Source organism: Venturia canescens, chromosome 3, assembly GCF_019457755.1.
Source record: "Venturia canescens isolate UGA chromosome 3, ASM1945775v1, whole genome shotgun sequence".
NCBI lineage: Eukaryota > Metazoa > Arthropoda > Insecta > Hymenoptera > Ichneumonidae > Venturia > Venturia canescens.
Genome location: NC_057423.1, coordinates 28,618,599 through 28,633,518, shown reverse-complemented (window position 1 = coordinate 28,633,518; position 14,920 = coordinate 28,618,599). Strand labels below are relative to the sequence as shown.

The window sequence follows — 14,920 nt, the reverse complement described above, 5'->3', positions numbered from 1 at the left end:
TTTTTGATAAACTGATTTGCCTTATTTATATTATTCACTATATAACTATGCGAACGTTTGTTACATATGTCCCGCACTTCGTAACGTCAAACCCCGGCCGGTTCGTTGTTACCACACAGCTATCAAAGGGAACTCGTATATATAACCTACATAATTACACATGATATATAATCACGCAACTGACGATATATTTACACTGAACAATATTCCGCGCACTCTGGTTTAATTGAAAGATTATCTCAGTTGACACTTATTTCCAATCGAATGAAATAATGAAATCTTGAAAAGTTTCGTTGACATATGCATCGCGCATTTTTTATATTTTTTATTTGCACACACGGAACACAGTCTACATTTACGCGGCCGCTTTTATACCGGTTTAGTATACCACAAGTTTTAACAAAATAAATATTAACCACTTTTCACTAACCATTTTCATTTATTAATTAGAGTCCGCACACAACAGCACTTTGGGGATCATAACCTCACCTGTCAAAATGACGTTCAGTATGAAAACAATTCTCGGGTGGTTTCGGATGTGCGTATCGATGTATTGATATCATATAACCTATTTACAAATGATATAAATGATAAACTTATTTTCAGTCAAACGAATTAATGAATTCTTAAAAAGTTTCGTCGACATGCACCGCGTATTTTTTTATTTTATTCTTTTTTACACACGACAGATCACAGACTACATTTACGCGACTGCTTTTATACCGGTTTAGTTTAGCATTCCACAGGTTTTAGTACTATGCCCTTCGTAAGATGACGAAAGTTTTCTTTATTTATCCCACACACATTCCATAATGTCAAAACTCCGTTTCTTTATACGATGATCGAAAACTGACACATGGTTTATATATATATATATAATATTCACGGAGTCTGAGTGCGGCGGTCGGCCTAGCAGCTGAAGGAGCCGACATCGTTGAGCCAATCAGAATGCGTAGAGGCACAACTCTACTACCACTAACTACGTCAAAACGCGTATACGTATACGTCGAACTCGTGATGTGTCAGTAACTTTTGCATAATCTTGAGCCCGTGCAAAGTTTTTTCTCAGCAATTACGCCACCGATCATGCTGATTTTGGGCGCAATCGAAAGATAATTTCTTAATTAGCTGAAAGTTCAATTTTCAAATTGCGACATAACTCCTGAGCTTCGCAATTCAAGAAAATGACATGTCGATTTTACCCCCACCACCGCGAATCGTTTTATTCAGAGATAATATAGTCTCGGCGAGAGCCTCGGGCCAGCAGACGACAGGGCTGTCAATGTACTTGTCCCGAGACTCTACCGAGTCTCTTGATATAAGGAGCGTTTTAGCGAGTCTATGTACATCTACATATACTTATGTATAAAGCTTATATACTCATATACCTCGATAGAAATAGCGAAGTAAGCGTTTCTGTTCCCCATACTCATATATTTGTGTTTCTTGATCGAAAATAAAGATAATTTATTTGTAGCGGAATTTGTTTATTTATTAACAATTATTGTTTATATTCTTAAAAGTGTGTCAATCGCCTTCGAACTGTGTCGTATGTCGCTTTGCTACGAAATCCCATTGATTTTCTGAGTATTTGATGCGTTTTGGGTGATCCGCGGTTTTCCGCGGTTTTTCGCGGTTAACCCGCGAATTGATATATCAGTGAAATATTTGTGTAAGGTGGTCGAGTTTGTAATCATTTTAAAGGGCATTGAATCCCTATCGTTTGAGAGTAACAGAGACAATTTATCCACATAATTGTTAATTAACGTAATTAAATATTTTTAAATTTTTATGCTTTGGAAAAGTTGTAAAAAGCACTCAAGTTACTTGTTATAGTCTTTGCTACTGATTCTGATAGTTTGGAACTTGATTTTCGACGTTTTTGGACGATTTGCGGTAATTCGCGGTTTTGCGCGGTTTTTCCGCGAATTGATAACTCACAGAAGAATTATTGCAAAATGGTCGTGCGAGTATTCATTTGAAAGGGATTTTGATCCAGAACACGCTCGTAGCGTTAAAATTTAAATAACTGTAAAATTGTTAGTTAATGAAATTTGAAATTGTTAATTTTTGATATTTGGTAAAAATGATTAAAAAGTACCCGTGTGAGGTATCAAAATAAAGCTCTTTTCATAAGAAACACGTTCCAATTGTTAAAAATGCTCTAACTCGATTATTGTTAGTAAATGAAATTTGGAATTTCGAGAGCGCTGAGTGATGACTCATCGGGCGCTCGGGCTCCGTGAGGCAGGTCAGTTGCGCGCGAGGCTTGCTAGTCTACATAGTATAGCGTTTACTGAACTATAGCGCTCCTTAAAAGTTATTTTCGCTATTCCATGTTGGTCACTATTATTTCAAATAATAAATTTTACTTTTTAAGCGGGAATTTTAAATATATTTTCTTTATGTTACAGATACATACCAGCCAACACGATGGTGGAGACCCTAGGACGTAACACCGATAAACTTTTGTGTAAATCGATAAAAATTAACAAGATTCACTGACATTTCGAACTGAACAGCTTTCCGTCGTGCGATTCGAGATCAGACCTTACAATCGAGTGATGTCGTTTCCGAACGTTCATATACATGAAAATTGGTGTTCACCGATACACTTTTGTATGAATCGATGGAAATTAACAAGATTCACTGACATTTCGTTCTGAATCGCTTTCCGATGTGCGAATCGAGATCATACATTACAATCGAGTGATGTCGTTTCCGAACGTTCATAAACGTGAAAATTGGTGATCACCGATACACTTTTGTGTGAATCGATACAATTTAACAACATTCACTGACATTTCGAACAGAACAGCTTTCCGACGTGCGATTCGAGATCATACCTTACAATCGAGTGATGTCGTTTCCGAACGTTCATATACATGAAAATTGGTGTTCACCCATACACTTTTGTATGAATCGATGGAAATTAACAAGATTCACTGACATTTCGTTCTGAATCGCTTCCCGATGTGCGAATCGAGATCATACATTACAATCGAGTGATGTCGTTTCCGAACGTTCATAAACGTGAAAATTGGTGATCACCGATACACTTTTGTGTGAATCGATACAATTTAACAACATTCACTGACATTTCGAACAGAACAGCTTTCCGACGTGCGATCCGAGATCATAACTTACAATCGAGTGATGTCGTTTCCGAACGTTCATAAACATGAAGAACGGTGATCACCGATAGATTTTTGTGAGAATCGCAACAAATCAAGAAGATTCACTGACATTTCGAACAAAATCAGATTCCGAGTGCGATTCGAGATCATAACTTACAATCGAGTGATGTCGTTTCCGAACGTTCATAAACGTGAAAATTGGTGATCACCGATACACTTTTGTGTGAATCGATACAATTTAACAACATTCACTGACATTTCGAACAGAACAGCTTTCCGACGTGCGATCCGAGATCATAACTTACAATCGAGTGATGTCATTTCCGAACGTTTATAAACGTGAAAATTGGTGATCACCGATACACTTTTGTGTGAATCGATAAAATTTAACAACATTCACTGACATTTCGAACAGAACAGCTTTCCGACGTGCGATTCGAGATCATACCTTACAATCGAGTGATGTCGTTTCCGAACGTTCATATACATGAAAATTGGTGTTCACCGATACACTTTTGTATGAATCGATGGAAATTAACAAGATTCACTGACATTTCGTTCTGAATCGCTTTCCGACGTGCGATGCGAGATCATAACTTACAATCGAGTGATGTAGTTTCCGAACGTTCATAAACGTGAAAATTGGAGATCACCGATACACTTTTGTGTGAATCGATACAATTTAACAACATTCACTGACATTTCGACCAGCATCGCTTTCCGACGTGCGATTCGAGATCATTACACGTCGGAAAGCGATTCAGAACGAAATGTCAGTGAACCTTGTTAATTTGTACCGATTCGCACAAAAGTGTATCGGTGATCACAAATTTTCATGTTTATGAACGTTCGGAATCTTTTTCTTCACTCGATTGCCAGTTCACGAATCGAGCTTCGTATTGTGATTTTTTTTCAAAAGGCCAGTGAATGTCGTTAAATGTTATCGATTCACACAAACGGGTATCGGTGTGTTACGTCCTAGGGTCTCCACCATCGTGTTGGCTGGTATATATCTGTAACATAAAGAAAATATATTTAAAATTCCCGCTTAAAAAAATAAAATTTATTATTTGAAATAATAGTGACCAACATGGAAAAGCGAAAAAAACTTTTAAGGAGCGCTATAGTTCAGTAAACGCTATAGTATGTAGACTAGCAAGCCCCGCGCGCAACTGACCTGCCTCACGGAGCCCGAGCGCCCGATGAGTCATCACTCAGCGCTTTATAAATTCCAAATTTCATTAACTAACAATATTCGAGCTAGAGCATTTTTAACAATTGCAACGTGTTTCTTATGAAAAGAGCTTTATTTTGATATCTCACACGGGTACTTTTTAATCATTTTTACCAAATATCAAAAGTTAACAATTTCAAATTTCATTAACTAACAATTTTACAGTTATTTAAATTTTAACGCTACGAGCGTGTTCTGGATCAAAATCCCTTTCAAATGAATACTCGCACGACCATTTTGCAATAATTCTTCTGTGAGTTATCAATTCGCGGAAAAACCGCGCAAAACCGCGAATTACCGCAAATCGTCCAAAAACGTCGAAAATCAAGTTCCAAACTATCAGAATCAGTAGCAAAGACTATAACAAGTAACTTGAGTGCTTTTTACAACTTTTCCAAAGCATAAAAATTTAAAAATATTTAATTACGTTAATTAACAATTATGTGGATAAATTGTCTCTGTTACTCTCAAACGATAGGGATTCAATGCCCTTTAAAATGATTACAAACTCGACCACCTTACACAAATATTTCACTGATATATCAATTCGCGGGTTAACCGCGAAAAACCGCGGAAAACCGCGGATCACCCAAAATATATCAAAAAACTCAGAAAATCAATGGGATTTCATAGCAAAGCGTCATAGGACACAGTTCGAAGGCGATTGACACACTTTTAAGCATATAAACAATAATTGTTAATAAATAAACAAATTCCGCTACAAATAAATTATCTTTATTTTCAATCAAGAAACACAAATATATGTGTATGGGGAACAGAAACGCTTATTTCGCTATTTCTATCGAGGTATATGAGTATATCAAGAGACTCGGTAGAGTCTCGGGACAAGTACATTGACAGCTCTGTCGTCTGCTGGCCTGAGGCTCTCGCCGAGTATACTTTCTCTGAATAAAACGATTCGCCGTGGTGGGGGTAAAATTGGCATGTCATATTGTTCAAATAAGAAACTCATAAGTCATCTGAGGCTTCGAAAATTGAACTGGAGATTAATTAACCCCTAGGAAAAAAAAGGTTGGGAAAAGTACATTGATGGTCCCTCGTTTGCTGATAATTCCATCCATAAAAAAAACTTTGAACAATTTTTTTTTTTTAATTGTAAAAAAATTATTTCATAAAAAAAAATACAGAACAATTCGAAAAAAATTTTACAAATCTTGAAAAAACGTTATATTAAAAAAAAACTAATCTGCATCTATTTTTTAAAGTGTCAAAAGAATCAAATAACAAGTAAAAAATAATAAACCGAAAAATCGCCCTTGAAATCATTTTGGAAACCGATGCTTCATTCTTCTTATTTGATTCGAACAGCTAAATCAATTGAAAAAAATTCCATCTAATTTACGTGCAACATTAAAATTTATTATATCAATTCGAGACCAAGTATTTTCTAATGAATTGAAAAAAATTACCATTTGAATTACGTGCAGCACTAAAATTTATGATATCAATCGGTGGACAAGTATTTTATTAGTAAATCCAAATTTTGACATTATTAAATTCTTCTAAGAAGCTTTTAAATCCAAAAAAATCACATGAAAGCTAGTCATTTCTTACTCTATGGTGGCAGAGACTTATAAGAAAATCGACTCTTCTCAGACTTTCAGGATCCTCTGGTATTATTCACAAAATTCGACGTCGATTGGATCGATACAAATTATGTTTAAATATGTGTTAAAAGTACTTGTCCGGCCCATCACTATTCATTCAATAAAGAATCAATCATAAAAAAACGAAATGGCACGGCAGAATCTCGTTAAAAGTTTGTTGAAATGCGATTCATTATTAATTTAATGTTCTTAATAATATTATAGGTTAGTTCTTATTCCGAATGGAACTCGTTCGCTGGAAGAATAAGTGGAAAGTAAAAATTGCCGTCATCGAATGTAAACTGCAGAGTTATTTTGGAAGCTTGAACATATACATTATGTACAATTTTTTTTCATTTATCGATGCACAATAATATCCCTTCTATATTGCGGAATAATTTGTTTCCGTTTTTTATTAAATTAGTGCAATTAAGTAAAAATTACTTGAAGATAATTCTCTCAATTCCCTCTGCATGAATACTTGTGATCCATCAGTTCTAGACAAGCCCTGACTTTTATTTGGATAAACAATTTAAACGGAAAGTGATGGGCCGGACAAGTACTTTTAACACATATTTAAACATAATTTGTATCGATCCAATCGACGTCGAATTTTGTGAATAATACCAGAGGATCCTGAAAGTCTGAGAAGAGTCGATTTTCTTATAAGTCTCTGCCACCATAGAGTAAGAAATGACTAACTTTCATGTGATTTTTTTGGATTTAAAAGCTTCTTAGAAGAATTTAATAATGTCAAAATTTGGATTTACTAATAAAATACTTGTCCACCGATTGATATCATAAATTTTAATGCTGCACGTAATTCAAATGGTAACTTTTTTCAATTCATTAGAAAATACTTGGCCTCGAATTAATATAATAAATTTTAATGCCGCACGTAAATTAGATGGAGTTTTTTTCAGTTGATTTAGCTGTTCGAATCAAATAAGAAGAATGAGGCATCGGTTTCCAAAATGATTTCAAGGGCGATTTTTCGGTTTATTATTTTTTACTTGTTATTTGATTCTTTTGACACTTTAAAAAATAGATGCAGATTAGTTTTTTTTTTAATATAACGTTTTTTCAAGATTTGTAAAATTTTTTTCGAATTGTTCTGTATTTTTTTTTATGAAATAATTTTTTTTACAATTAAAAAAAAATTTTTTTCAAAGTTTTTTTTATGGGTGGAATTATCAGCAAACGAGGGACCATCAATGTACTTGTCCCAACCTTTTTTTTCCCTAGGGGAAGTTTATGGTTTGATATCACGTCTTTTTTCTCAAAAGATCCTTATTTATGTTCAGATGACTGTAAGATTTTAGTTTAAATTTCTATGAATTGTTTATAATTTTCGGCGTATAACGTTGGTTTTCACGAAAAAAGACCTATTTTTCGTCGAAATTGTACTGAAAATATTTCGATAGAGGTTTAGTCTTGGACTTTTGTGATTTTTCTCCTTGTCTTCTAATATGTTTCGTCCATTGGGAACTCAAGAGCATGGAGCAATGCGTGTTGCGGGCCGAGATTTGATTTTCGGCTGATAACGTTAGGAAAAAGAAAGGAATAGAGGAAAGATACATCAAATTCAAGACACAACATATCCAACAGAATTGGCCCTTTTTAAATGTTGCTTTTGCATTCTGAATCTAGACATTTTCGTGTCATTCGAAACGTGTTCCCGATGAAATATATTTCCAAAGTTTGCAAGTGGCCGCTGAGATCCAATTATCCAGTTTGATAGTTGCAGAAAAAAGGCACCCGGAAACATTTATTATGTCAGAACTCAAAGAAGCAAAAAAAACTGAGCGTACTTAATGCAACAGAGCAACCGAATTCAAAGACGTTTAAGGTACCTGCGCATTGGTTTTGGAGAAAAACAATTTCAGGAGAATTTAAAAATGAATTTAGAAATATAAAAACTCAGAATAAAATAGAAAACGGAAAATTTAGGAATTTAGAGAAGCTGAAGACGTTTGTGTTGAATTTTTGAGATTACATGTTACGGTTGGAGTAAAGAATTTAAATGATTGGCACACATGCTGCGACACAAAAATATGAAAGTTTGGAGGTATTCGCTTCATACCGCAGTAATACAAACTTCAATAGTATTTAAAAAGAAATACTTTAAAACTTACTAAACCAAGTTCTATTACTCATTCTCATAATGAAAGATAGGGGGTGATACTTAACACACATATTTATGCACAGAAATTTCAGAGTTCGCAGGTATCTGCTGCGATTCAATGTATCTGCGCAATAAATTTTGAAGACAGCAATTTAAAATCTATCCATAAATGAGCAACTGAAGACTTCTGTGATGAGTGTTTACTTCATATATATATTACAGTTAGTTTTAAAAAGTAAAATGAGTGACACAGTATATCAATTTTATAATTCGTAGATTTTTGCTGTATTTCAATAATCCAAATCTATAGTATTATAGAGAAAAGTTGGCAAAAGTCATGATGTTACGTTGAAATTACATAGCGAACATTGTATTCAGAAATTCTGTATGTTCCCATGGATGTTAGCAGGCATTATATTTGATCGCATCCAAAACTGAGCAACTGTAGACTTTAGCGTAATGAATCTTTTCACTAATAATTCCACATTTGTAGTTTGCAAAGTGAGAATACTCAATATTACCATAATTAAAGATAGGAGGTGATACTTAGCACATATATACATCCACAGAAATTTTAAAGTTCGCAGCTATCTGCTGCAATTCAATGTATCTGCGCAATGAGTTTGGAAAACAGCAATTTCAAATCAAATTTCAAAGCATAAATGAGCAACTGAAGACTTTTCTAATGAATTTTTCACTTCATATTTATGTTGCAGTGAGAGTCAAAAAGTAAAAAGAATGGCAAAGTATATAAATTTTATAGTTTGCAGATTTTTGCTGTATTTCAATGATCCAAATCTATATAGTATTATAGTGAAAAGTTGTTCAAAGTCATGATGTTACATTAAAATGAGATAGCGCACATAACATTTAGAAATTCTGTAGGTTTCCATGATGTTGGCAGGCATTATACTCAATCGCATCCAAAACTGAGCAACTGTAGACATATCGTAAGGAAGCAGGACGTTTTGGCGCCGCCGTTTTGGCGCGACCGTTTTGGCGCGGCCGTTTTGGCGCGAGCCGTTTGGGCGCTGGGACGTTTGGGCGCGAGGACGTTTTGGCGCCGCCGTTTGGGCGCGGAGACGTTTTGACGCGAGGACGTTTGGGCGCGGGGACGTTTTGGCGCTGGGACGTTTTGGCGCGGGGGCGTTTTGGCGCGAGGACGTTTTGGCGCGGGGACGTTTTGGCGCGAGAACGTTTGGGCGCGGGGACGTTTTGGCGCGGGGACGTTATGGCGCGACAACCTTTTCGCGCTAGGAGTTTCGTTCTCGGGGGGGAATATTTTCACTGATTTTGTGGTGAGCACCGCCTGAGGTGTGCATGCTCCCTCCGGTACCAGAAAAATTTACCCAATGGTAATACGACCTGGATAATTCGTCCGCGGAAAATTCACTCGCACATAATTTCTCCCTAGAAAAAATCCCCTTTGAAAAATTTGTCTCCTGGGAAATTGTTAGGTGTGGCGTAAGTCACTAATAGGGGGAGGGAAGGCACAGACGGGGTATGACGTGTAACAGAGAGACAAAATGGCACATCTAACGCCGAGCGCAATGTTTTCAGTACGAGTCGTAGCCAGTCCATCAGAAAAACGCTGATTCCAAGTGGATTATTATTGATGATTTAATTGATTAATAACCTTTGTTAATGATTTTTGTGGGGACGATTCTTTCTGGGGGCCAATTTCCCAAGATAATGTTGCAAGAGGAATTCTCATAGATTCGTTGTCTGCGAAGGAGTATGTCCGTTGGGGCATGTTTGGGGTTGCTGCACGTATCATGATGGGTCGCTGTAGCCGTCGCGTGGGGTCCGAGGAGTGCACATACCGGCGGGGGGGGGGGTGCCTTCCATGGTGGGGAACCCCATCATATTGTGGGGTATCTTGTCCCTCCAACCCAGACAGAGCCCCTTGCGGGTCCTGTGGCCTCCCCACTATTTTCCACCCACCATCCGAAGTGCCCCGCACCCACCCCACTATTTCCCACCCACCATCCGAGATGCCCCGCACCCACATCACTATTTCCCACCCACCATCCGGGATGCCCCGCGCCCACCCCACTATTTCCCACCCACCATCCGAGATGCCCCGCACCCATCCCACTATTTCCCACCCACCATCCGAGATGCCCCGCACCCATCCCACTATTTTCCACCCACCATCCGAGATGCCCCGAACCCACCCCACTATGTCCCACACACCATCCGAGATACCCCGAACCCACCCCACTATGTCCCACCCACCATCCGAGATACCCCGCGCCCACCTCGCAATTCCTCTTATCTCTTTTTTGTGGTATATTACCCAGGTTGCTCCATGCCTTGAGATACAAAAAATGTAAACAACTTTAAACTGAAAAAAGTATATAAATTTTAAAACAAAGAAAAAATGATAAATATTTTGGGGATATTACGATATCTGTGGCCCCAAGTTTTGACTATGTAGTCTTTATATTTGGCCGAAAATAAGACTTTTTTCAAGAATAAAAAAAATCGAAATTCGGCCTTTAAGGGGGTGAAACAGGGGGTTTCTTTGAAATTCGACGTTTATATTCCAGAATATGAGTAATTTAACAAGTATTCGGCAGTTTGTTGGAACTTCACCTTTGAGGGAACAAAAGGATTTAAAGGGAAGCATATTATCCTCTGAAATTCAGCCCTCGAGGAGGGTGATTTCATGAATGTTCTTCGTCATTATAGTGACGAGCCTAGGTTTCAGACTATTGGCGTTACCCGGAATTCACCACGTGGAGGTTATCTGTTTGGAATCCCTTGGCCCTCATAAGAGCCGTTTTGTGTTTGTGTGTGTGTGTGTGTGTGTGTGTGTGCGCGCGCGCGCGCGCTTGTAGAGATCAGGACCCGCGGCTCGTCACTTCCGCAGTATTTTTCGACTCCAAACCCTCTCTACAATGCGTGCGTGCGTGCGTGCGTGCGTGTGTGCGTGCGTGTGTGCGTGTGTGCGTGCGTGCGTGTGTGCGTGCGTGCGTGTGTGTGTGCGTGTGTGTGTGCGTGTGCGTGTGCGTGTGCGTGTGCGTGTGCGTGTGCGCGCGCGTGTGTGCGCGCGTGTGTGTGGGTGCGTGTGTGGGTGTGCGCGCGCGCGCGTTAGAACGCGAAGTCCGGATCCGTGGCGTTATCGTCATCGTCGTTATCGGAGGCGGCATTTTCGAACTCTTCGTCGATGCTGTTAATTCGTGCACGTTTCGCAGGAATTAACTCTTCAAGCTGTTCGGATTCGATGGTTGGAGGATCTATTTCCTGCAGCTCAAGCCCAGCAACCTTTTCACCGTCCACGAATCCGGGATAAACCCGTTTTATGTCCAGCAAAAATACCATGATCTGCGATCCAAGGTGTAACTTGTAGCTCTTTTCTAAATACTGCTGCCGATAAAAATGAAGCGCCATATATTGATGGACCAGCTTCGGGGTTCTGCGGCACAGAAGGGCACGTTTCATCAGTTTGTTCTGATTTTCAAGGTCATTGATCGTATTTGACCTATCATCTTTCGAAACGTATTCGCCAATGCTGTGATTCGTCGTCTTATGACTCGTCCCTTCATCAAACAGTTTTTCAACGCCACAGTACTGCTTTGCACTGTCAGTACAAAGGTGACACGTATCCTTGGCAACGTATTTGCTAATATACGGCCACAAGTCTGCTTTGCTCTTCGAGTTGACTTTGAAGAAAAGCCCGACCTTGTCCTCTTTACAAAAAAGACCCAGAACCGTCGTCGTCATCTGTTTAGTCACCCGTCCGCGATGGTATTTCCGTTTCGTCAAAAACGTCTCATCAATTTGCACGGTTTTCCCTTCGCCGCCAAGGAGGATCTCACCATGAGAAACAATCACTTCATCTATCTCCCGACAATAGCTATAGTAATCGACCACGGTCGAAATGCTGAGCTCTTCGTTATCGTCTTCGCGACGCCATTCCGTGAGGTGTTTATGGAGCTCTGTCACCTTTATTTTTCCAATGAAGCAAATTATAATTGCTAAAACTTCGCGAATTTTTATTCGGCAGTCCGCCCCGAAGAAAAAAGTTCCGTTGCTGGGGTTTTCGAATCTTCTACAAATTCTCGCGCCTTTTTTCTTGGCCCCCCCGGAGGAACACCTCCAATTCCATCCGAATTTCTTGGCCGCATAATTTTCGATTTTCATCGGTTTTCCGCAACATTGCGGTGGCGTCGACGATCTCGATGGGATGAGGCCAATTTCTTCCAAAAACTCAATCGCTGCTGCATCAGTTGAAATTAGCGAATGAAATGAAGACAAATATGAAAAATGCTTCAATTTTGGATGTATCGCAGGATGTACCGCTTCCATTGTTTCCGCTTGTTTTATCGCCATTGAATTCAAAATTGCCGTATAAAACTTGCTAGACAAAATCAGGTTCACCGTCCGAAAAAGAGTTAGCGAATTATTCCTATACTACTCTTACTTTTAATCGCCGTTTATTACGATGAACAAAAGCTGTTCATCCCAGAAGTGATTTTTGCTAACAACAGTTATCGCAATAACGCTCCTCTTATATTCGAGTATTGACTCCCTGTTCGAACTCAAAATCTTGATTGCAGAGCTGACGTTTATGGTAACTAGCTAAACTTTTATAAAATTTATGAATTACGAGAAGTATAGTCCTGTATCTACTATCATTTATGGAAGTTGCACAAAATTGTTTCGTTAGCGGTAGTGCTTAGTATTGTTCGCGATCTTTTTGTTCAATGTTTCCCTGTAAGTGCATCGCCAAATATTTCAGATCTTCATACCAAAACGTAATTTGAACCCCTTGTATCAACCTGCCATGTCTTTAAACATTTGCTGTCATTACGACTTGTCTAACCATCCCATGTACGTAATAATAGAAGTGCTGAACACTTTCAAACCAAGCAACCCGAAAACCTCGCGAACTTTTTCCCCCACAATACGTTTCGATGCTAGCAAAAGAAACAGCGATTGCAACCACCAACGGGGGGGCCCAGGGGGGCGTAGCCCCCCGGTGGGGGTCGAGGGGGCGAAGCCCCCCGCGGGGGGTAGGGGCAGAGCCCCCCGGGGGGTTCGGGGGGCGGAGCCCCCCGAGAAAAGACATTTAATTTTTAATTTTTTTGAAAATAATTTAGGTACCCCAAATAATATGATACGCAAACTTCATGACACTCATTTTCCCCCTCAAAGGCTGAGTTCCGATTATCTTTGTTTTAAAAAGTTTGCATGATCATAAGTAGCGACCACAAATAATATGTTATAAAAACCCTGCAACTTTGAAACTACTGTATCACCCCCTTAATGGTTGAACTTTGATCTTCAGTATATTAAAAAAAAGTCTGACTTTCGATCGAATATGGACCCTGTATCGTCAAAATTAGGCACCACAAACATTGTAATGCTTCAACTTTCAACCCCCTGTTTCACCCCCTTAAAGGCCGAATTTCGATTTTTTTTATTCTTGAAAAAAGTCTTATTTTCTGCCAAATATAAAGACTACATAGTCAAAACTTGGGGCCACAGATATCGTAATCCTGCCAATATTTTGAAACCAAAAAAAAAGAAATGGAATGAAAACAAACAAAATTGAGAATGCAAAAAATATGCACTTGCAAGACCAAACTCCAACCTTCCCATGGTAAGTGCGTGAACAGATTACCATATCAAAACTCATGGAGTTTTAGCAAAAATACGATTTTCTGATGAATTTTCTATTTCCATCCCAAATTACTGGTTCTACATAAAAAAACGTAGGAAACATAAAATGATCCTACACACAAAACAATCCTTTCATGGTCTACAACTTTTATTTGAAATATTTGTTTCCACTCTCCATATTTATCGCAATAAACGCAAAAAAAAATTAGTAACGATTTTTCTTCGACTCAAAATCCTAAATAAAATTTGCGCCAATTTTGGGTATCATATTCTTAATCAGCGCATCGAAATACATAAGTGCACCAAGTTTCAGATCGATCGGGAGTATAGGCTAAACGGAAGTTTATCCCGTCCAAGAGTTTTCGCCCGCTGGCTACACGAAGAAGCTTGTTCACTAAGAATGAGAAAAGAAGACAAACGTGCGATTAGCAAGTGTATTTATTTGAAAACCAAGTATATTCGTATAGGAGTGTAATAGCGTTCAAATGAAACTCTGAAAAATCGGGCCTCGATCAGTTTGATAGAAATTGCATTGTGTCCAGCCGACGTCACGTCTCTTCATTATTCACATGCTTTCAAACTGAACTATAGCGACGATTTCCTCCATTGAAAATACTTTTTCCGATTTTTCTCATTGTTCCTTTTTTATTGTTCTTTTTGGTCTGCTCACCTCCTTTGAGTTCTCCTGTTTCTTGGGCCTTTATCAGTTTAGTTTTATTCCATATTATTGCATAGTGTCGACAGAATACCAGTGAACTTCTTGTCTCTTTATTATTCACACGGTCTCAAAATACAAAATAGCGTGAATTTCCCCGGATAATACATTTCTCGAAATTCCTTGATCCTGTTTTTTTTTGTTTTTGGTCTTCTCACCTATTTTGTGTTCACTAGTGTTTCTTTTCTCTTCGTTGAACGTTACGGATTAGTTTTTATTTGATTTTTGCTCTGTGAACATGGATAACAACGATGTTCAATTGAACATGGAGTATACAGTGCTATCGAAACGAGAGAAAAAAAAATATATCCATGAAGGATATACGTACATTTTCGACAAATTGAGTGCTTGTCGAGAAAAAAAGTTTTGGCGGTGTTCTCACAAGATGGATCACTGCAAAGCCCGACTCCACACATCGGCAATTACGGACGAGGTATGTATTATTTTATGTTTGCCTTTGTGATTGTGTTA

At 38.4% G+C, this 14,920-nt stretch overlaps 1 protein-coding gene across 1 annotated transcript in view; it reads left to right on the top strand.

Annotated features, from left to right (window-relative positions):
• The first annotated feature begins 14,834 nt into the window (after window positions 1–14,834).
• LOC122408528 (uncharacterized) overlaps window positions 14,835–14,920 on the top strand; it is a 2,733-nt gene continuing 2,647 nt past the window's right edge. Inside the window, exon 1 of the mRNA XM_043415322.1 lies at window positions 14,835–14,882. Coding sequence (XP_043271257.1) covers window positions 14,835–14,882 — 48 coding nt within the window. The remainder of the gene's footprint in view (window positions 14,883–14,920) is intronic.